This window comes from Impatiens glandulifera, chromosome 1, assembly GCF_907164915.1.
Source record: "Impatiens glandulifera chromosome 1, dImpGla2.1, whole genome shotgun sequence".
Classification (NCBI taxonomy): domain Eukaryota; kingdom Viridiplantae; phylum Streptophyta; class Magnoliopsida; order Ericales; family Balsaminaceae; genus Impatiens; species Impatiens glandulifera.
Genome location: NC_061862.1, coordinates 9,976,410 through 10,000,543, shown reverse-complemented (window position 1 = coordinate 10,000,543; position 24,134 = coordinate 9,976,410). Strand labels below are relative to the sequence as shown.

The following is a 24,134-nucleotide window of genomic DNA, read 5'->3' as shown; positions in this document are numbered from 1 at the left end:
AATTGAGATATATATATTTTAAAATAAAGATAATCTTGTTAAATAACATACTCAAGTTGAAGTTCGGGTGTGTTCCTTACCATTCATTGTAATGGATGTAATTTCAATTTTTTAATGTAATTTGTAAGATTAAGAATTGGAAAATCCAATATAATTAAAATCGTAATTTTGTAATTCTAAGCTTAATTGTAATTTTAATATTTTTGTTTTCTTTTAAATAAAATATTTAGGTAAAATATTAAATGGATTCTGTAATTTTTTTCAAATATAAATTAATTCTTATACAATTATAATATATATTTTAAACTATCATAAAATTTAAAAGGAGTTGCAATGATTCAAATGGGTGGAGTTATGGAAGAATGAAGAAGTTGATTAGATGGAGCTTCTATTCAATTTTTATTCAATAATTTGAAAGAAAAAAATATTCAGCAATGAAAAATAAATAAATTATAATAAATTGTTAAAAACAATTCATCAATCACTAGGGCCCTTCAATTAAAATCAGGTTATATATATATATTCTTAGTAGGGTTGTCATTGATAACATGTATCACTCAAGTATAGTATTAAATTCTTCTTCTCAGAATTCGATTTTTATTTACTACTCGATCGATCTGAACTTAACATATATCGTATCATTATCCTCGATTCGTTAGATACCCAATTTTTGTCCAATTAACAAATCAAATATGTATAAAATTTTAAATATTAAAAAAGAAAAAATATAACTTTATTAATCATAAATAATTTTAAAATTAATAATATCAAAATTAAAAAAATATATTAAAACATTACTTACCTTAGACCTACATACTTATATTATAATATTGATGGAAGAGTATTAAATTTTTTGTATGAGAATGGTACAATATATTATATTTATTTAGTGTAATTAGGTGAAACAAAAAAAAATCAACTTAAGTATTAAAAATAATAACAATATATTTGTAATAATAATATAGTTGAGTATCGAGCTTTGAGTTTATGTCTGCACATTCCTCGATCGGGACCATCGTGTAACCTTCTCTTCTTCTCATCTTTCTCATTCCCGATCATAAACTTGATCATCGGGTATTCATATGTATCGAGTATACTAGTACCTATTGAAATCCGGTCTAGTCGTTTAATCTCTTTAATAAACAAATCAAAATTAGGTGAACTTGAAATGGTTCAAAGTAGATCCGTTAATCTGTTTATAAATTTTTTTATATAAACGGATTTGTAATTTAACTTAATCTTTTTTCTTGTTATTTTAAAATTTTGATATTAACAAATCTAAATTGAATTTGAGTTTAGTTAAGTTCAGGTTAAAAATAATTCAACGAATATATAAGAATTAGGTTAATATTGCCCAACTAACTTAACTTTCAACTCAAAGCTGATAATTTGACATCTCTATGAATCATTAATAACTGAAGTTAGCCATGAATATTTGTGGTTAAGTTTTGAATTATATATATATATATATATATATATATATATATATTGTTCTATTTTTATTAGTTAGGTCAAATAAATTTATTTTAATTGTAAATAAATGAATATATAACTTTTTATTTAACAAGTAATTATTATTAGAAAAAGTATTATTGATTCTAAAAATATTTAACTAGTGCTTAGATTACGGTACAAATTTAAGGATGGCAATTTGAAATCGCCCCGCGAAAACCGAACCGAATTACCCCGTTTGGGACGGTTTTTTTCCGAAACCAAACGAGGATGGGGCGAGAATGGTATTTGTGTCCTCCGCCCCGCCCCGATTTCACCCCGTTTTCACTCCGAGTCTGCCCCGAATACCATAAACATAATTAAATATATTAAATCACTAATATATTTATTTATTTATTATATTTTATAAGAGTATTAAAATTATTTCTTTATAATAATATAAAATTTTAATATATTATAATATATATTATATTAAAAAATTAGTTTATATAATTTTATTATATAATATTTATTTATTTTTTTAAATAAAAACTATTAACGGTGACTACGGGATTCCCCGAAACCGAAAAAAATCGAACAGGCCTGGGTAAAATTCCATTCAAAAAACTTTGAAACGATTTGAGTTCAAGGTAATGTTTTATTAAGGTAATGTTTTATTAAAAAAAGAAGAAAATAAATATTTATTACTTGATCACTTATGTCAGTATGTCGTCGTACCAGTACTCTTTCAGCCAGAAAAATCTTGGTGGATAATTAATCAAACTGAAATGGTGCCCCATGTTCTAGTTCTACGATCACCGCCGATAATCATTCATCCGCATTCTGTATCTATACCTAAATCCAGGTATCTAAACTCTAGTACTACTACTTCATCAATTTGCCTTCAATTTCTCTATAGTAGTAGCTACCTGTTAACCACTACATCTTCTGCCTGCCTGCCTGCAATTTAACATCCTGATGCTACTCTCGTTGGATCACATATGAACTCCTACTCCAGGTTTTCTATTGATGCTAAAATATCACTGTGATGAAATCATATAGAGCATTTCTGGTAAAAATGAGGACTCTTGTAGAAAATTTTGATGTTCTTCATCATAATTAACTTTGATCATCTTTGCATCCACCTGATTTATGGTTATCTGGGTAGGATTGATTTCAATTGGCACACACAGTTAAAGGAATTTCATATATAATAGAGGAAAAACTGTATTGCTTCAATGTAGGAGAACACCTGAAAAGGCAGTGGTAAACTGTGCATTTGGGATGCATTTACCAAGTAAGGATAATATTACTAGACAATTGGTAACCGGAGTAGCTGCATCTATTCTATTTCTCTCCCAAACAAGTCCGGTTAGTTTCCATGTCATTGTGTTTCTATATACTTAGTTAATAGTGAATTCGAAGCACACAATTGTTCGGTTTCTTGGGCAGGCAGTTGGTGTAGATCTTTCGCAGCATAGCAACTTATGGCAGCTAGCAAATGCAACCGACAATGCTGTGGTTCCTTTTCCACTTGACCCGGGGTCTGACAAAGGAAATGGAATGATGATGATGATGATGAGGGGTATGACAGCGAAAAATTTCGATCCTATCAGATATTCGGGAAGGTGGTTTGAAGTTGCCTCACTTAAACGCGGTTTTGCTGGACAAGGTCAAGAAGATTGCCATTGCACCCAGGTGAATAACCCCACAAGGATATTGTGTATACATGTTCTTATGATAAAAAATTGTGTTTGCCTGTCGTGCAATAAAAATATGTTTTCTTTTCTAGGGATTATATACAGTTGATGTAAATGCAGCTGCTATTCAAGTAGACACCTTTTGTGTTCATGGAGGACCTGATGGATATATCACAGGGATAAGAGGAAAGGTCCAATGCTTATCAGAAGAAGAAAAGGAAAAGAATGAATCTGATCTCGAAAAAACAGAAGCCATCAGTGAAAAGTGTTTTCTTCGTTTTCCTACCCTCCCCTTCATTCCCAAAGAACCTTACGATGTAATCGCTACTGATTACGACAACTATGCTCTCGTATCCGGGGCAAAAGACAAGAGTTTCATTCAGGTAACTTATTTGGTACAAAAAAAAAGTGTCCAAGTTTATCAATTATACATTCTTTTTATTTCTCTCTCAGTAAATTTCAGATATACTCGAGACAACCTAATCCGGGCACTGCGTTTATAGAGAAGTACAAGAATTATCTGGCTGATTTTGGATACGATCCAAACATGATTAAAGACACTCCACAGGACTGTGAAATGATGTCTGATAGTAAACTAACTGCAATGATGTCTTTAAATGGAATGCAACAAGCTTTGACAAATCAATTTCCAGACCTTGAACTCAAAGCTGCAGTCGCGTTTAACCCCTTTACTAGCGTATTCGACACTCTCAAGAAGCTTATCGAGCTTTACTTCAAGCTATAACTTAACTTGGTTTGTAAAACAAATACATTGATCAAATAATAGTATATAATTATTCTTCTACATGGTCTCTGCTACTACAAACATCAAACACAAACACAAACACAAACAAAAACAACAATCAAATGATCATGCCTTCTTGGCAGAGGCAGAAAAACTAAGAATAAAATTCTTGATCTCATCGTTGAGTGCCCTATCAATGGCGGTTCGTCCTTCAGCATCCTTGACAGTGATTTTGGCACCAGCTTTCATCAGCTCCTCAATTTTTGGCTTGTCAGCTTCAGATGCAGCTAACATTAGTAAAATATCAACAGGATGAATGTTTTGATTCAAAAGAGCTTCCATTTTATCATATGTACCCTCAACCGCTAGCATTCCCATGTAGTTAAAATACTGCAAATCATATATAAAATTCATTATCAATCTCTCCTCTAGCTCTAGTTAGCTCTAGCTAGATCCAATTTATGTAAAGAATGAACCTGTTCGACATCGTCACGGTCGAAATCATCCCTGGACTGACTACCATAGATTCCGGCACCTTCGGCATCAACACCGTTCTTGCCAAACCTAAACCAGCATACTGTTCTACCACCGGAATTGGGTCCTAGTCTGGATGGTCTGGGTCTCGACCATGCAAGATTCTTCTTAAGACCCAGAAACTGAGACCCGATTCTGGGTAGGTTTGGAGCAGACCCAGATGGAGAAGATTGAAGAGAATTATGGCATTTTGAAGGGAGAATTACTAGTTGGACTGAAGCCATGATAATAATGTGGAGTTCGGGAGAGCTCTCAACTCAAATATTCTTCTTATCTTTCATTTCTCTCGCAGGTTGTTTTAGTACTATATAATTATACAACTATTGATAAGAAAAAATCAAAGTGTCGCAGTGGAAATGTTGGACCCATATAACCTAGATGTCTCAAGATCGAAACTTGGATGTCTTGTTTTTTATTTATTTGTTTTTTTAGTATTATTGAAGTTGGGTTTAATTTTAAATATTTGAAAACTATACTGCTCTATCGTCCAATCCAAGTCCCAATATCGTGATTCCCTCTCACAGTCGTCAGGTCACAGATCTCTCATTTTTTCAAGCTTTGATTTTGATTTCAAGATGGTGGGTGACCGGTGAGCCACTCCCATCCCATCCCATCATTACTCTCCAAACCGATCGCATTTTTTCTCTCTCTTTTCATCATAGTCTTGAGTTTCAGTTCCAAATCCTAGATTCCTCCTTCTACTTGTGGCTGCTGGCCTATCTTGTTCAGCGAAAATCAGGGTCCAAAATGTCTACACATGGGTCCAAAACATCGAGACCTTCAAGGACGCAGAACCCATCACCCCATGGAACAATGCCTTCAAGATCTTCATCATCTTCCCTTTCCTCACATCTCGCCATGATTGAGCTCAAGCAGAGGATCCTTGCTTCTCTTTCTAAGCTCTCAGATAGAGATACCTACCAGATCGCTGTCGAAGACCTCGAGAAGATTATTCAGGACGTCTCTCCCGATGGTGTATCCATGCTTCTCAATTGTTTATGCGATGCAACCATTGACCCTAAACCCGCCGTGAAGAAGGAATCACTTCGCCTTCTTGCCGTGCTTTCATCTGCCCATTGCGACTCCACCGCCGCCTATTTGACAAAAATCATCGCGCACATTGTGAAGAGACTCAAGGATTCTGATTCTGGAGTCAGAGATTCTTGCAGGGATGCTATTGGGTCACTATCAGCGCAGTATCTGAAAAATGACCGCAGTGATAATGGCGGTCTTGGGTCGATTGTTTCTTTATTTGTGAAGCCACTGTTCGAAGCAATGAGCGAGCAGAACAAAGGGGTCCAGGCTGGGTCTGCAATTTGCTTGGCTAAGATGATTGATTGTGCTTCAGATCCCCCAATTGCTTCGTTTCAGAAGCTTTGTCCAAGGATCTCCAAATACCTCAACAATCCCAACTTCTTAGCCAAAGCAGCATTGTTGTCTGTCGTTTCAAGTTTGTCTCAGGTTTGTTATTGCTTACACTATTATCTGTTAGTTCTCACAGCATTATAGTCAAGACTGCAAATTTTGGAAGGCCAATTATAAACCAATGTTGGTTAAAAGTTGTAACTGAGTGAGATCACAGTTTCATTTGACAAACAAAGATGTAGCTGGATGACAAACACGAAATTTGAGATGTCTGATCAAATTTATGATTCGAAAAGGGATTGTGTATACTATTGTTGGTTTGGCATTAGATATATGACCTTAGTGGCTTTTATTGATTATCAATGTTCTGACATGAGTTTTACAAGCATTAATATTTACTCAAAACAAAAAAACTTATCATCTTGTATTATGGTAATAGGTTGGTGCTATTCCATCTCAAAGCTTAGAATCTCTGCTGCAAAGCATCCATGATTACCTTGGAAGCACGGACTGGGCAACTCGTAAAGCTGCTGCTGAAACATTGATTTGTTTAGCATCACACTCCCGAGAATTAGTATTGGACGGGGCAGCATCAACTTTGGCAGTGCTGGAGACTTGCCGCTTTGACAAAGTACCTTAAGTTTTTTGTTTGTTTGTTTTATTTTTCTCGAAAGGAAGCACAACTACTAGCACTTATAGCATTATTTCCCTTTTATGGTAAAAGAAGAAGATGTCTTTTTAGGCAACATAAAACTTCCAATGCAACTCACCTAGGGTATATTAAGTGGTAAGAGTCTTCAACTAAGAGATTGAGGTCTCAGGTTCGATTCCCACTAAGAGATGGCTCTGAGGCTGATGCATATTCCTATAGGTTCACCAGTTTGAAATGTTGAAGATCCAATATATCAATTCCTTTAGAAAACTGATATTATTCTATTTTCCAGATAAAACCTGTCAGAGATAGTGTAATTGAAGCACTACAGCTGTGGAAAAAGATGGTTGAAAAAAATGGAGATGTGGCTTCAGATGACCAGAAAACTTCCTCTCATGGTAAAATCAGCACTATTATTTCTTATGTAGTATTACCTCTTATCAATCATACCATATTGTTGTTTTAATTTTTTCATTTCACTTAGATGGTGAAAAATGTGAACGAGCTGATCAGTCAGGACTGAATGGTTTGAAACTGAGAGTGACTGAGTCATCAGCTATGGATTCATCCAATGGATCATCTCCTACAGATTCCAGTTCGAAAGGGAAGGGTGCCAACATTTTTGACAAAGCAGTTGGGATATTGAAAAAGATGACACCCGCTTTACCTGACAGAGAATTGAACCCGGAATTCTTCCAGAAACTCGAAACAAAAGGTTCAGATGATTTTCCATTAGAGGTGGTTGTTCCTCGGGGGCATCAGAACTCGCCTAGCACCCAGACTCGGGAAGAACCAGAGTTAAAAATGGAGGCAATGATAGCTGGCATACTGGATGAAGAGATTTCCAATTCTAAATACCAAAGCCAAGATAGAGGAATGGCATTTGGACAGACTAGGCAACAAGATTCTGATGCCTTTTCGCGTGAAGAAAGAGGCAACGGAAAAGATTCGCGAACAAATTGGTTGGCCATTCAGAGACAACTACTACAGCTGGAGAGACAACAATCACATCTCATGAATATGTTGCAGGTATCATATTGGTTCTTTTGATATCATAAAAATTGATTTGGGATTTCATCAATCTCAAATTTTGTTTGTCATCCAGCCTAAAATCCAGTTTTTTTTATCCAACTACATCTTTTTCACCAAAAACAAAATTTACGTGTTCTCAAAGTTTGGAATCATCATCTGACTAAATGATATGAACCCTAAATTGGGTATGATTTTGAGAGAAAGGGGAGAGACTTTGAGAATTTGGAGACAGAACTAAGAACTTGTTTGATGAAGGCTTTCCTTGAAATAATTATGTTTGTTTGAAGAAGAAAACTTTTGTTTGATGAAAAATGGATTATTTAGGTTAAATGATTAATATATCCTTTGTATTTAATATCTAAAATCTTATAAAATAAGGTAAAATACATATTTTGGTTGATGCTTTGATTAATGAGGTGATTGATTATGAGATGAGGGTTATTTGGATCCTTCATTGTAAGTTTCTAATCATAGTTAATTAATTTAAAAGTAAAACATAATTATTCTAACCACTAATAATAGTTATCCTAACCACTTGTAATAATGATCTAACACTTCTAATCAATCAACCGACATGATTGATCTTTTTTGTATATACTTTCATTTTTTCAAATGAAGTTGTGATCTAACTCAATTACAAACTCTTTTACAGTTATATTTCTTTTTGGGATTGAGATTGACACTCCAAATTTTCCAAAAAAAAAATAAACATAGTTTCCAAATAAATGCTGCACTATTCTTCCTCTTTTTTCATCACATCACCTTCTTCTTCTTTTTTTTTCTGGCTGCAGGATTTCATGGGCGGGTCTCATAATAGCATGTTGACTTTGGAAAGCAGAGTGCGTGGCCTGGAAAGAGTTGTGGAAGACATGGCAAGGGATTTGTCATTATCTTCTGTTCGAAGAAGTACCAACTTTATGACAGGCTATGAAGGATCTTCTGGTAGGCCATCTAGCAATTACAATGGTTTTCCCGAGTACCCTGGCAGTAAGATTGGTCGGGCTGGTGATGGTTGGCCTTGGGGTGGTGGTGAAAGGTTTGGACAGTCTTCAACCATTAGAGGAAGGGTGGGGACTTCTTGGCGATCCGATACTGATGCTCGGGATTATCACACCCATGAAAAGAATGGACATATTATTGGTTCCAGAAGAGGAAGAGGTCCTGTTGATCCTGTAAGTAGCAGAAGGGCATGGGATAAAGGTACTGGACCAGTTAGGCTGGGTGAAGGACCTTCTGCAAGGAGTGTTTGGCAAGCTTCCAAGGATGAAGCAACCTTGGAAGCAATTCGTGGTGGTCCTAGAGTGGCAATCCCGGAATTGTGTGCAGAAGCTATGGGAGATGATGACAATGGTGGTGGTGTGCCTGAGCGAGACCCAGTATGGACTTGTTGGAGTAATGCAATGGATGCACTTCATTCGGACGATACAGATACAGCTTATAGTGAAGTCTTGTCTACTGGCGACGATTTATTGCTTGTGAAGCTAATGGACAAGACGGGTGCTGTAATTGATCAACTCTCTAACGAGGTTGCAAACGATGTTTTGAATGCTGTTGCTCAGTTTCTTCAGGAGCAGAACTTATATGATATTTGCCTTTACTGGATTCAACAGGTATTATTTTTTTGTTCATCCTTTTTTGATCTGTTATAGATTGGGAATTATTTTGAAATCTGGTTTTGTTGTGTTCATTTTGTATAGTTAACAGATCTGCTGGATGAAAATGGACCGGGCTTGTTTGGCATTCCAGATGAAATGAAAAGAGAGCTTTTGTTGAATCTGCAGGAAGCTGCGTCGACATTTGATGTACCTGAGGATTGGGAAGGGACTGCGCCTGAGCAACTGTTAATGCAATTAGCGTCAACCTGGGGTATTAGTAAGCAACAACTTAAGTAATTTGAAAGAGCTCAGCTAAATTTGGTGAGGGGATATGGGATTTTGTGTGTGCATTGCCTTTTGTTCATTTCTTTTTATTAGCCTGTTTGGTTGGCTAAATATGTAGTTTTGTTTTGATGACATCCACTTACAAGAATTATAGGTTTAGCTCCACTATATGTTCTTATTAAATATATATTTTTTCATTCATTTTTTATTGCCATAATATTGTCTGTCACTTTGAATTCAACATTTAGGAAATGGGTGTGTATTTTTACAATATGAAGAAGAGTTTTGATAATCCTGTTGGTTTGTTCTTGGCTTGTCTATATAATCCCATAAGAAGAAGAAAAGTCAATGGTTCATGCCCTAGTTTTTGTAAACTAACCTCCTAAAATGATCAACTTTTCATCCATAGTTTTTTTGAAAGCCTAGGTAAATAGTTGGAACACCCTCCTATGACAAACAAATATCCATGAAGATAAGTATTTAAAAGTTACTTGTATATTTGCTATTTCAGATCTTACAATAATGGGTTGGGAAATTTGTAATGTAGTCAAGCAGGGTCAAAACCAAAGAACAATATTGATACAAGACCTGATTTTAAATAGTTATATTAAATATTCTATCTAATTAGTTAATAAACTTGTAAAAATAATTCTTAACTAATTAAATCTTTCAAATTTTCCTATTTCTCAATTAACTAACATCTCATTGTTTTGTTTAGGTTAATAACAGTGAAATTGATTTAAACAAGAGACATGTAGTTTTTTAATTATGTAATATTTTATTTTATTTTTTTACTTATAAATTAATTTAATCACATCATTTATTAAATATATTTAACTAACCTTAACATATTTAAATTAAAAATAATATTTATCATTATAAAATACAATACAATTTATAAATATTATTGATAAAATAACAAGATTAAATATACTAATGATCTCATTTTAAAAATAATAAGATTAAATTAATCTTATTAATTAAATAAAAATAAAATTTATAAAATTAGACTATATTTGTTCTTAGAAACTCTCAACTATTTTAAATTATATTAAATAACAAAATTAATTCTCAATTTTACAAAATTATTAATAGATGAGTTCTAATATTTTCTACCTAATTAATTATATATTTATAATTATATACAAAATCACTCTAAAACTTTAAAACTTAATAATAAAGTTTTACTGAACAAAAATTAAATAATTTATAAAATAATAATAAATAAAATATCTTCTAATAAATATCTTATCTCTAAAATTATTATATTTAACTAACTAATATATTGATTTTTTAAAATAAATTAATTAATAACTCTAATACAACACATTCATCATATTTGTAACCCTCAAATCTCGCCTCTCGCGAGGATCGCGTCTCAGTTTGATAATCGTCTCTCTATAACCTCATTTCTCTCGAGTGAGACGATGAATCAAAATGGTAGTCGCGATTAGAACACGTGTAAAGGGTTTTAATTTTGGACTAGTTTTGAATTCTTAGGGTCTGTCACATAATTATTTCTTTAAAAATTAGAGAAAAAAATGTTAGGTGTATTCAAACACATTTTATATATTCTGTTTTTGTTTAGTATTTTGTTACACGTGAGAAAATGCATCGGTACTAACGTCTCACGTGAACGTTACATTACAGTCTCTATTTTAAATTTTTTGTCATTTAAAATAATATCATTTTACACCTTATTTAGTTATTACATCATAAAACATTCTTCTAATTGTGAATTTAAGTCTAAACATATGTCTAATTTTGATATAATATATTCTTAAAAGCACGTGTTTACGTTATTGTTATATATTAAATGTCTAAAATAATAATAAAAATGTAAGTTACTTGTAAGCAAAAAGCGATGCAAATAATATTGATACCAATATAAATAGCAAACTAGGACAAGAGAAATGGAGAAGGAAAAAAAGAGGAAAAAAGGCGAAAATGCTTAAATCATATTCGAAAAAAAAATTCATTTTCGAATGTGAGATTGTTTGAAGTTTCTTATATGTTCAAGAATCTTTTAGCATTAAGCCGGTAAGCTCACATTTTGTCTTATCGATAAGACTAGATGAGTGCTAGAAGATTCTTGAACATATAAGAAACTCTTAAACAACCTCACACACAAAAATATTTTTTTTTTTTGCAAATATGATTTAAGTCTTTTCGACCTTTTTCTTCCTTTTTTTCTTCTCCCTTTTGTTGGATTTTGGATTTAAATATATATGTAGAACATATTATTAGATTAAAGTCATAGACTTAATGATTATGAAATGAATAATTATAGATACCCGTTTAGTATTTGTTAATTTGGCGACGTGACAAAACAAGTATTAATAATATGGTGGGCCTTCTTATATTGTGGGCTTTAACAATATATGGGCTTCAACTAGGGTTAAGTTCCTGAGACAAGTATTATTTAATAAACAGGAGAGGGAGATTCAAAGAAAACTTTCACGCCTTCTCTCTCTCAACTCTCCTCCGTTTTCTTGTCCTTTGATTTCCCCCGTCAATATTAGAGGAGAACGGATAATACTTAGTCTTGGAAGACCTAGCCGTTCCTTTCAAGAACAGATCAATCCGGATCTACAATGTGATCATCTTCAGATACGCTTCCGCTGCGTTATAATTATAGTCTATATTAATGATTAGGATAATGATAAACATCCTATCAGTTGGTATCAGAGCTATCCTATTTATGAATCGATAATTTTTATAATGATCGTATTTGAATCTGAATTGGTTTATTTATTTATTTATTTATTTATTTTTAATTAATAATAATTAAAATATATTATTTTATTTTTATTATCATTACTATTAAACTTATAATATAATAATTTTTTATTATCATTAAATAAATAAGAAATTGATAATATAATATTTATTTTTTATCATCATTAATAAAGAATTTATATTATATTAAATAATATTAACGACTAAGAAATGAATTATTAGAATCTGTTTTATTAAATTAGATAATAATATTAATAATCTAATATTTATTCCATTTAAATAAAATAATTTCATCTTCAGATGTCACCAAAGTCACTCTATTTCGTAATTGTTTTATTTAAATTCTTAAGGATGATTGTATATTTTTTTATTTCATGCGTTTATTGATTAACTCAAAGGTTGATCAATACTTGGTAGAAATATAAACATACTCGTGATAATAAATCTGTGACAGTTATAAAGTTTTCATGTGGATTATACTTTTATCTAAAGATAAATTTATTAGTTTTACAGAATTTATTGTCAAGATTTTATTATTGCAACAAAAGTACCGCTTATAATTAACATTATTATTCAAAGATTTGGTTTTAATGTTGTGTTTGGTATCTTGCGATGGGGTTAACCATAATTTGTTTATTATTTAAATATTTGTAATAATATGAGTGTTTATATTTTTTGTTAACTTCAGGATCTGGTTCTTTGATATCTGCTAACTATTCAGTCCCTATTTTATCGGGGGACAACTTTAAGAACTGAAAAGAATCCATTTTGATTCATTTGGGCTGTATGGATCTGGACTTAGCATTAAGGATAGACCAACCCGCTCCTCTTACGGATGTAAGCACTACTGATCAAAGGCAAATGTTTGAGAAGTGGGAAAGGTCTAATCGTTTAAGTCTGATGATCATAAAGAAAAGCATTCCAGAAATATTTCGGGGTACGATATCTGATGATATCACTAAGGCTAAAGAATTTCTCATCGAGATAGAAAAACGCTTTACTAAAAGCGATAAGGCGGAAATGAGTACTTTTCTTATGTCACTCATTACCATGAGGTATCTTGGGAAGGGAACATAAGGGAGTACATCCTTAATATGTCCAATGTCGCTTCAAAACTGAGAACACTCAAGTTAGACCTTTCAGAGGACATGTTAGTCCTATTGGTCCTGCTCTCACTTCCTGCTCAATACGATCAGTTCAAAGTTAGTTATAATTTTCAAAAGGAGAAATGAACTCTTAATGAACCCATTTCTCACTGTGTTGAAGAGGAAGAAAGAATGAAGCACAAAAGGACTGAGGAGATACATATGATTGGAACCTCGAAATATGTCGGCGGAAATAAAAGAAAGTTTAAGGCCGTGAAGATTGAGACTGCTAAGGCTCCAGTCCCAGCTCCTCAGGCTCGTCCTATGGAGAAATCTTGCTTCTTTTGCAAGAAGACTGGACATGAAAAGAAGGATTGTGCCAGTTATCACAATTGGTGTGTGAAGAAAGGTATTGTTCTTACTTTGATTTGTTCTGAAGTTAATATAGCTTCAGTGCCTCGAAACACTTGGTGATTAGACTCTGGTTCAACTACTAACATCAGTGTTTCAATGCAGGGTTGCCTAAGCCACCGAAGCCCAATTGATGCTGAAAGACGCATTTACTTTGGAAATGGGGAATCGGTCGAAGTGGAAGCAGTTGGTAATTTTAAATTGTTGCTAAGTACTGGGCATTTTCTTGAATTAAAAGACACTTTTATTATACTGTCATTTAGACGGAATTTGGTTTCTATTTCTTATTTGGACAAATTCGGTTATTATTGTTAGTTTGGAAACAATGAAGTTACATTGTCTTTGAATTCAAATTTGGTTGGTTTTGGTACTTTTATGTTGAATGACAATTTATACATGCTTGACACTTTAACTTCATATCATGAAACCCTAAATGTGCAAACGAGAGGTACTAAGCGAAAATTAAATAATTCAAGTTTATTATGGCACAAACGTTTAGGTCATATTTCGAAAAATCGAGTTGAAAGACTCATTAAGGATGGAATCCTTGATTCCATAGTTTTTTCGGATATTGAGGTTTGTGTTAACTGCATTAAAGGTAAACAGACCAAAGTGAAGAGGACATGTGCTTATCGAGCTACAGAAGTCTTAGAGTTGATACATACAGACATTTGCGGGTCATTTTCCACATCTTCGTAAAATGGACAACAATACTTTGTATCATTCACAGATGATTATTCTCGATATGGCTATCTTTACCTCATAAGGGAAAAATCTGAGGTAGTGGACATGTTCAAAGCATTTAAGGTTGAAGTTGAAAATCAACTCAACAAACGCATTAAGATCATCAGATCTGACCGTGGAGGTGAATATTACGGTAGAAATAATGGATCGGGTGAACAACGTCCAGGCCCTTTTGCTGACTTCCTTAAAGAGTGTGGAATAGTCCCTCAATACACCATGCCGGGTTCTCCTAGCATGAATGGTGTTGCAGAGAGACGTAATCGCACATTAAAAGATATGGTTCGAAGTATGATATGTCAAACTACTTTGGCAAAATCTTTTTGGGGGGGAAGCATTGAAAACTACAGTCTACATTCTTAATCGAGTACCGATTAAGGCGACAATCAAAACACCTTATGAACTTTGGACTGAGCGTAAACCCAGTTTACGTCATTTTAGGGTGTGGGGATGTCCAGCTGAGGCAAGACGTTATATGCCAAATGAACCAAAGCTAGCATCTCGTACGGTGAGTAATCACTTTATTGGTTACTCGAAACGGTCAAAGGGGTATAAGTTTTATGATCCCCCATCAAGAAATATTTTTGAGACGGGTATTGCCACGTTCTTTGAGAATATTGAGTTTGGGGAGAGAAATACAGTTTTAGACTTTTCTTTAGAGGATCAAGAAATCACCAAAGTGATTGACTTGACACCTCAAGAAGGATTAGTCATTCTGACTCCCATACAGTTTCAAGATACAATTGAGGAACCCATTCAAATTGAACGGGAACACCAAGTTGTAGCTGAAGAAAAAACTCAAAAAACTCAAGAACATATTTTTCAAGAGCCAACTTTATTACGTAGATCCACTAGAGAACGAAGAAATGCCATTCCGAATGATTATGTGACATTTCTTCAAGAAAATGAGGACAATGGTGGCATGACTGAGGATGATCCTATCAACTTTTGTCATGCCATGAAGGGTCCTAATTCGGATAAATGGATCGAAGCAATGCGTGATGAGTATAAATCAATGCAAGACAATAAGGTTTGGGAACTTGTCCTATTGCCAGAAGGTGCAAAACCCGTAGGTTGTAAATGGATTTTTAAAACTAAACGGGATGCTAATGGAAATGTGGAGAGGTATAAAACACGTCTTGTAGCTAAAGGTTATACTCAGAAAAAGGGAATTGACTATAAAGAGACTTTCTCTCCGGTTTCTTCGAAAGACTCTTTTAGGACAATCATGGCTCTAGTGGCACATTTTGATTTGGAGCTTCATTAGATGGATGTAAAGACAATGTTTATGAATGGTGACATTGATGAAACAATCTATATGGTACAACCTGAAAGTTTTGAGGTCGATGACCCGAAACAAATGGTTTGTAAATTAAGAAAATATATCTATGGACTAAAACAAGCGTCTCGCCAGTGGTATCACAAATTTCATCAAATAATTCTTTCATACGGTTTTGAAATGAATGTAGTTGATGATTTTGTTTATCAAAAGTTTAGTGGGAGTAAATTTATTTTTTTGGTTTTGTATGTGGATGTCATTCTGCTTGCCACAAACGATATGAGCTTCTTGCACGAAACTAAGAAATTTATTTCGAATAACTTTGAAATGAAAGATCTTGGTGAAGCATCTTTTGTATTAGGGATCCAAATATACCGTGAAAGATCTCAGTATATTCTTAGGTTATCTCAAAGGAGCTATATCGATAAAGTGCTTGAACGATTTGACATGCAAAATTGCAAACCAGGAAATACCCTAGTTGCCAAAGGAGACAAATTCAATTTAAATCAATGTCCAAAATCAAGTTTAGACATCCAAGAAATGCAAAAGATTCCATATGCTTCTGCAGTTGGAAGTCTTATGTATGCACAAGTATGTACGCGTCCGGATATTGCGTTCATAGTTGGTGTGTTAGGCAGATATCTCAATAATCCTGGAATGGATCACTGGAAAGCAACTAAAAGGGTGATGAGATACCTAAAGAAAACAAAGGATTATATGCTCACATATAGGAGGTCAGACCATTTGGAGATCGTTGGGTATTCTGACTCTCATTTTGCGGGTTGCCTAGACAGTAGGAGATCTACATCTAGCTGCGTTTATACATTGGCTGGAGGAGCCATTTCTTGGCGTAGTGCCAAACAGACAATTGTTACTAGCTCTACTATGGAGGCTGAATTTGTGGCATGTTTTGAAGCATCACATCAGGGAATTTGGTTAAAGAATTTTGTCACAAGGCTGCGCATTATTCCGAGGGTCGAAAGACTTATTAAGATTTTTTGTGACAATAATTCAGTTGTTTTGTATTCCAATAACAATAGGAGCTCGTTGAAGTCAAAGCATATTGACATCAAGTTCATACGTGTGAAAGAAATGGTACAAAGTGGTCAGATTTACATCGAGCATTTAGGAACAAAATCTATGTTAGAAGACCCCCTAACTAAAGGTGTAATACCTATGGTATTTTACGGGCATACTGCACGTATGTGTGTGTTACAATTTAAGGAAGCTTCATTATAGTGGGAGAGTATGCTACAATTAATTTTTTGTCAATTGCGCGATATTTTCTAAAGCACTTTTCTGATCAGAAATAAAGTTTATTTTTGACACTTTTGTACATTATATTCAAATATAACGATCCTATTAAGTTTGGACCAGAGAAAATGAACATATTCAAGTCACATTAATGTCATTTTCTCTCTACATGTTTCATAATTGATCTATGTCGTTTGATTGTAGTAGTATCAGTGATTATTGTTAGTTTAGCCATAAATATGACGAATGCTTCTTTAGTCCTATATTGCTATGATTGATGGACCAGATTGTTATAAGCCCTTTATTTTTATTGACTGATAAATTGAGCTCTTGAAGAATAATGTATTCATTCGGATACATATTAATTCCAGTGGAAGATTGTTGGGTTTTGGATTTAAATATATATGTAGAACATATTATTAGATTAAAGTCATGGGCTTAATGATTATGAAATGAATAATTGTAGATACCCGTTTAGTATTTGTTTATTTGGTGACGTGACAAAACAAGTATTAATAATATGGTGGGTCTTCTTATATTGTGGGCTTTAACAATATATGGGCTTCAACTAGAGTTAAGTCCCTGAGACAAGTATTATTTAAGAAATAGGAGAGGGAGATTCAAAGAAGAACTCTCACGCATTCTCTCTCTCAACTCTCATTCGTTTTCTTGTCCTTTGATTTCCCCCGTCAATATCAGAGGAGAACGGATAATACTTAGTCTTGGAAGACCTACCCGTTCCTTTCAAGAACAGATCAATCTGGATCTAGGGATCATCTTCAGGTACGCTTCCGCTGCGTTATAATTATATTCTATATTCATGAATAGGATAATTATAAACATTCTATCACCTTTCTCTTGTCCTGGTTTGTTATTTATAGTGGTATCAATGGTCCCTCCACTATAAATTGTGACATTCTTTTTAGGAAGTAAGTTTAGGAACATATAGCCTACATCATTGAGATAATTCTTAATGATATAGCCTAATTCTCAACAGATAATTCATCTTAAGAATATAGCCTAAGTTAATCAAACACCTAACATGCATGATTCTAAATCAATCTTTGACATGATATTTAACTCCGATTTTTCCTAAATTATACACTAACAAAAACCTTGAATCATGCCAAAACAAGAACAACACAAATAAAACAAAATGAGAGTTTACAGTGAGGCTTAAATGTTAAAAGATTCTTGAACATATAAAAATAACTCTCAAACAACCTCATACACGAAAATGAAAAAAAAATTAAAAATATGATTCACCCTTTTTTTTCTTTATACTCCTTTTCTCTTGTCCTAGTATGCTATTTATAGTGGTATGAATGCTCTTCCTCCCTCGCGATAGATTGTGGCCTTTACACGGTCATTTAGTACTTTTGTGACTTCAAATAATCTCCCATTTTTTACCTTTCTTTATTTTGCTTAATTCCTATAAAAAAACTAAATAAATCAAAATTTATATTTATTTATCCTACAAAATAAACTAATATTAATATATTTATATTAGCCTATTTATTTTAGCATATGAAATAAAATAACATTTTTAATAATACATTAAATCATTTGAAATTCAACATATTTATAAAACTATTATTTATATTATTGGCAAGATTTGATATTATTCCTCCAAAAATAATTTTACTTTTTCAAACAAAAATAATTTGGTATGCTCTAAATTTATATAAATTTAGGGAACAAAAATAACAAAAATGAAAGTCTACAAAGTTATGTTTGGAATCACAACAAAAGTGTAATGATTTTCATGTTTCAAAAGGTCAACTGTTTCGTAGTAGAGACTGTCCATTTGGACGGGCGTGTGGGATATAACGCCACTGGTCATTTCCTACACGTAACCAAGCACCAAACCCAAAAGAATTTCTAAAATATTTTTTCTTAGTTTCTCTTGGAACAAATTAAGTGGCAACTCTAAAAAAGAGTCAAAAATACGTCTAACTATTTCTAAGTTCTATTTCGGTTCCTCGCCTAAATTTTAGTGAGACAGCTCCTGAGTGAGTTGTTTCCTCACCTCGTTTTACAAGATTCGAGAAAAGGTACATCACGGGACTTAATAAAATAATCGACTAAAAACATTTTTTTTTGAAGTGCATGGGTCGAGCCTACCATTTCGATTCCACATCTCACTCAGGATTCGAGAGGAAGGCAAGGCATGGGATCGACCAATTTCGGATCGCACAAACCGCCATTAAAGACGGGGTAAAAATGTTTTAAGATCGAAAAAACTTTCTTTAGACGAGAGCGAAAAAAAGACATACAATAAGCATGAGACAAATGAATTTGATCGAGCATGAGTTCATATGACATTAATAGGCCTTTGTGCCATAATATTTTGAGTGGATAAATGTATGTCATGACACTCATGAAAATGAGCATTGTCATGACACGATTGAAGGCATAATACTAATGTAAATGAGCATCAACACGACACGATTGAAGATTTGACACGAACTACCTAAGTCGAACACGATTGGTCGGTTTAATGGTCAACTCTAGTCAGCATAACACGACACACAAATTTGATCACGAATAAGTCCGTTGACACGAGTTAGCACGATACGAATGAGCCTATGAGTCATGGTATTTTGAGCAGGTCAAATTATGATACGACATGCATGAAAATAAGTTTCAGCACGAAACGACAATATTGAAAGTCTGAAACGAAGTGCCCGAGTCGGACACAACTGTAGTGAAAATCATAATAACAATATTCTTACCTAAAAAGAATTAGAGACGGCGAGTTTTTTACTAGGTCCAAGGGCAACAATCGGTTACAAAGTGGACGCCCCCACTCCTGTCTTCGAATGTAGTGGCCTACTACTCTCATTAACACACTGACCTAGTTGATGACATAATAGTGAGTCTGAACAAGAATTGGGTGAAGTAGAGAACGACCATCGGGATCAAAGAAGTTGGGTTCAAACTGCACATTCCTAAAGAAGACTAAAATATGAAATTTGAATAAATCTTAAATCCTACATTCAACTTACATCAACTCTAAATATAAGTAATATAACAAAAAAAAATTCATTTAACTAGGTTTCATTCTGTTTGGGTTATTTAATTGACACCTCAAAAATTATATATCACATCATCCGTCCCTCCCTACTTTCATTCAATTATTTAAATTAAATTAATCGTTAGAAAGACTAAATTACCCTTTACAGATGCCCCCACCCTCTTTCCACACCAACTAACTTTGAACTTCAAAACTTTTGACATTGACTTAATTGTCAAAGTTCATAGTTTTGTCCGTTAATTGTCTATGCATTTGCAATGTCCTGTGAAGCGTCGGTATATAAACGACGATAGAAGTTCGTCTTTCGTCACTATAAGTTCTTTTAATTGTAGGGTATGAATTACCCAAATATAGAATTCAAAATGCAACTATGTATATATATAAAGTTGTTAGAAAATTATCTTAGCCAAAAGAATAAAGTTGATATCAAATGATCTGGTAGCAATGCACAAACAATTATTTTGCATTCACATTCACTAGGTGATCGAGCGTTAAGTTACCGTCACCATTAAGCGTTTGGTGGAAAATTAAATCAAACCGCTTTCTATTTCACTAGCCAAAAAAAGAAAAATATTAAGAGACCGATGCTGTTAACAAAGACAATGCAGCCTTGTGTGTTAATATTTTGTTGGTATTTTTTTCTTGGCTTGTCAATGTTTTCTACAGGCATAACGTTGTATCATTAAGCAGCCGGTTCTCTTCTCTCGTCATAACACGACACAACACGAAATGAAAGTCATTCATCAGAAGAAAGATTGTCGTCTCCCGCCACTTCATCTCCTTCGTCTCTATTTGCAGAAGATAAGAACTCAAGGGCAGTCACAACGTCGCTAATTAGGGGCCGAATGCTGGCATCTTCTTGTAGACACATGGCTGCTATGGCAAGAGCTTGATACAATGCCTTTATTGGATATTTTCCTTCTAACAATGGATCTGCCATTTCATTGAAATTTCTTTTGTCCTTAAACAAAGGTTGTGCCTACAAACAAAAAAAAAAATGGTTATCAAATTAATTTTGAAGCCACTTTATTTGAAAATAATATATATACCCAAGCAACAAGATCTTGTTCTTCGCTGGGCCTCGTATCATCGATGACTCTCCTTCCAGTGATTATCTCCAAGAACACGACTCCATAACTATAAACATCCGATTTGGTGGTTAACTGGCCAGTGGATGCATATTCTGGTGCACAATAACCGTAAGTACCCATCACCCTGGTTGACACATGGGTCTTGTCGCCTGTCGGGCCAAGCTTAGCCAGCCCAAAATCAGATAGTTTTGGATTGAATTCCTCGTCCAAGAGAATGTTGGACGCCTTGAAGTCCCTATAGATAACCGGTGGATTGGCTAGTTCGTGTAAATATTCTAGTCCTCTAGCCGCACCTAGAGCAATTCTCATCCTATTGTTCCAATCTAGAGGTTTTTTACTTGGTTCCAAATCTGTTTATTGAAAATTAATTAAGTATGTTGAAATATATTATATTATTTGAAAAGATTATAAAATAATTTACCAAGAAGGTGATCCTCGAGGGAACCATGAGGCATGTATTCGTATACCAATAACCTTTGGGAGCCATCGGTACAATAGCCAACTAAATTGACTAGGTTTTGATGGTGCAAGAGGCTTAACATTAAAACCTCGACAAGGAATTCTCGATTTCCTTGGAAGCCATTTCGGTCTAGTTGCTTCACAGCAACTTCCATATTCAAACTTTTGATCATGCCTTTGTAAACGCGTCCAAATCCTCCTTCTCCGAGCAAATTCTTGGGGTTGAAGTTTTGAGTAGCGATGGCTAAGTCATTGTACGAGAATATTTGGGAAGTTATGTTGCCTTTTCCAATTTTCGATATCTCTTCTGCAATGTATCTTTTCTTGCTTGCATCTAGACATATAAGGTGGTGGAATCAATCAAGAATTAAGAATCAATCGAGAATAAAAATGAGATGTATATTAATTCCTTTTTAAAATTTACCACTCTTTACGGAGATGTTGGCAAATGAAGCTCTTTTAGCATGTTTCAATTCATGGATGCTGTGCCTGAAAGATCTTCTCGCGGTCGATGTTGTTGTTGTTGTTGTCGTAGTCTTTTTCTTCTCCTCTTCAAACTCTAAAATGGTGCAACACGAGAAGCACTTCTTCATACTTTTACTTTTTCTCATTTCGATTTCAATCGATTCTTGAAAAAAAAATTGAAACCGAAAAGAATGAAAAGATAAAACAGAGAATTCTAATTAATTTGACAGAAAATTGAACATTAATTTGCTTGCCCTGAAATTTTGTATATTTTCTTTTTTGGTTTCTGAAACCAAAAAAGAAAACATTTTTGAAGACTAGAATTCCTAATTCAACATGGTGATCCTGATTGGAAAATGGAAAAAGAAACTACTTGGTCAGAATTAGCCAATTTCTGGATAAAAAAAAGATGACCATCAATTCAAATAATTCTAGTTAGTTAGTTAAATTATTGTTGGTTGGAAATTTAAGGACCATTTTCTCCCTTCAATATATATATATAGTAATTTATATATAAATAAATGATAAAATGACAATTTTAGTAAGAAATAAAGTAAGCAGAAATATCTAAAAATAAAAACAGCAATAATATCCCTCAGAATTGAATTGTTATCAGTGGATGTCAGGCGATGTCAGGCACTACTAATTCATCACTGGGATATAGTACTAATAATTTACCTTAATTTCTCCAAAAATAAAATAAATAAATCATGACCCTGATTAAAAATCAAGCTTTGTGTATGTTTAGAGCTGGTTTGATTTTTTGGGTTTTCTTGGATTTTAAAAATTTTTAAGAAAACTATTAAAATATTAAACAAGCTCTAAGTTAGAAAGAGAACATCTCCAAGAATTAATCAACATAGAGAAGATAAGTAAATATTCAGAAAATAATAATAATAATAATAATAATAAAGAAAGAAATAAAATAAGACATAGAATTAATCAACAAGATTATGAGTAATTATATAGGACCAGCGGATCGCTGTTTGGTCAAATACTCTTGCGTTCCAAGTTAATTCTGAGATAGAGGTGCGTTCCAATTTGTTATTTGAATATGAGGCGGCGGTAATAACATCAGATTGACATTTTTATTTTATTTTATTTGTTTATAACTCTAATTTTCATTTCTCTAAGACCTTGTTTGAATTGGGGTTTTTTAAAATTTAGAGGGAGAAAAAAATAATGATGGTGGATGATTTTGATGAGATGATGATTATTTGTGATAAAAATATTTAAAATGTATTGATATATATATAAAATAAAATATTATAATTTAAAATAAAAAGTATTTTAGTATTTTGGTTAATGAAATAAGTGATGTGATGGTTGAAAAATGATTGATTAGAAAAATAATTTTGTTTGATTATTTAAAAACCTTAAGAATCAAATGATATATAAATATATAACATTTTAATAAGATTTTTTTTATTTTTATGCATGTGAGTATTTTTTCTATTATTAAATCATAAGTATATGGTAATTAAAATTGTAGATAAATAAACATAATTCATGTCAAGAAGTTAGTAATTAATTTGATCTTGGAATTCAAATACCTTTTTAATTTTTTATTAAATACAAATTTTTTAACAATTTAAACAAATAAAATATTATAGTTATGATTGAAATTATTAGGGATGATAATGATACCCGTTTATTCGATAACCATCGATGGTCGAGTTCGGAATTTTAAATTGGGTTCGGAGATGGTGAGGGGAGAAAGTTACCTGATCTGGTTTGAGGTTAGGATGGGGAGGGTGCAAAACCCAAATTTAATTCCTGACTATATTTTAAAAATTGTCTATGTAAATTAAAATCTGATTGTATTAATAATCGTTTAAGCCCAACGATAAAACATGACATAATAAAAATATGAAAATAAGAAGAAAAATATACAAATACGTTACCAAGAGATTATAAAGTCTATAGATCTTTAAGAAAAAACGAATAACTCTCCAACCTACTTCACTAGTTTTTCAAAACAAATGTCAAAAACCGTTATAATAATAAAATTATGAATGATACGCATCAGACGACTACGATCATTGAAGATTCAGTAATTTTTCTCTAACTAGATAACTTACTAGAAAATAATCAGGATGGTAACCCAAATATGTATTCATGTCATATCAGTCGCCACAATCAAAACTTTATAGTAACTACCTAAAAACTTGGGCATCACCTAGTGAAGCTCAATCATATTCCCAAAAAAATTCATATACTAGTCACCCTTAATA

At 33.1% G+C, this 24,134-nt stretch overlaps 4 protein-coding genes across 4 annotated transcripts; 2 read left to right on the top strand and 2 right to left on the bottom strand.

The window, feature by feature from the left end:
* Nucleotides 1-2,161: 2,161 nt before the first annotated feature.
* Nucleotides 2,162-3,936, top strand: LOC124922205 (chloroplastic lipocalin). Its single transcript, XM_047462939.1, has 5 exons — nucleotides 2,162-2,296; nucleotides 2,676-2,802; nucleotides 2,884-3,129; nucleotides 3,224-3,514; nucleotides 3,595-3,936. Exons 1-5 carry the CDS (start codon nucleotides 2,220-2,222, stop codon nucleotides 3,874-3,876), a joined length of 1,023 nt encoding a protein of 340 aa, XP_047318895.1. The 5' UTR covers nucleotides 2,162-2,219; the 3' UTR covers nucleotides 3,877-3,936.
* Nucleotides 3,844-4,701, bottom strand: LOC124922207 (protein LHCP TRANSLOCATION DEFECT). Its single transcript, XM_047462941.1, has 2 exons — nucleotides 4,353-4,701; nucleotides 3,844-4,266 (listed from the first exon to the last, which is right to left on the bottom strand). The coding sequence occupies exons 1-2, from the start codon at nucleotides 4,632-4,634 to the stop codon at nucleotides 4,003-4,005; spliced, it is 546 nt and encodes a 181-aa protein (XP_047318897.1). The 5' UTR covers nucleotides 4,635-4,701; the 3' UTR covers nucleotides 3,844-4,002.
* Nucleotides 4,702-4,824: 123 nt separating this feature from the next.
* On the top strand, nucleotides 4,825-9,568 carry LOC124922204 (microtubule-associated protein TORTIFOLIA1-like). The gene is made up of 6 exons (XM_047462938.1): nucleotides 4,825-5,871; nucleotides 6,215-6,406; nucleotides 6,720-6,825; nucleotides 6,912-7,456; nucleotides 8,251-9,069; nucleotides 9,157-9,568. The coding sequence occupies exons 1-6, from the start codon at nucleotides 5,158-5,160 to the stop codon at nucleotides 9,349-9,351; spliced, it is 2,571 nt and encodes an 856-aa protein (XP_047318894.1). The 5' UTR covers nucleotides 4,825-5,157; the 3' UTR covers nucleotides 9,352-9,568.
* A 10,907-nt stretch (nucleotides 9,569-20,475) lies between these two features.
* On the bottom strand, nucleotides 20,476-22,094 carry LOC124921337 (probable serine/threonine-protein kinase PBL23). The gene is made up of 4 exons (XM_047461984.1): nucleotides 21,860-22,094; nucleotides 21,398-21,769; nucleotides 20,935-21,326; nucleotides 20,476-20,864 (listed from the first exon to the last, which is right to left on the bottom strand). Exons 1-4 carry the CDS (start codon nucleotides 22,044-22,046, stop codon nucleotides 20,622-20,624), a joined length of 1,194 nt encoding a protein of 397 aa, XP_047317940.1. The 5' UTR covers nucleotides 22,047-22,094; the 3' UTR covers nucleotides 20,476-20,621.
* Nucleotides 22,095-24,134: the final 2,040 nt, after the last annotated feature.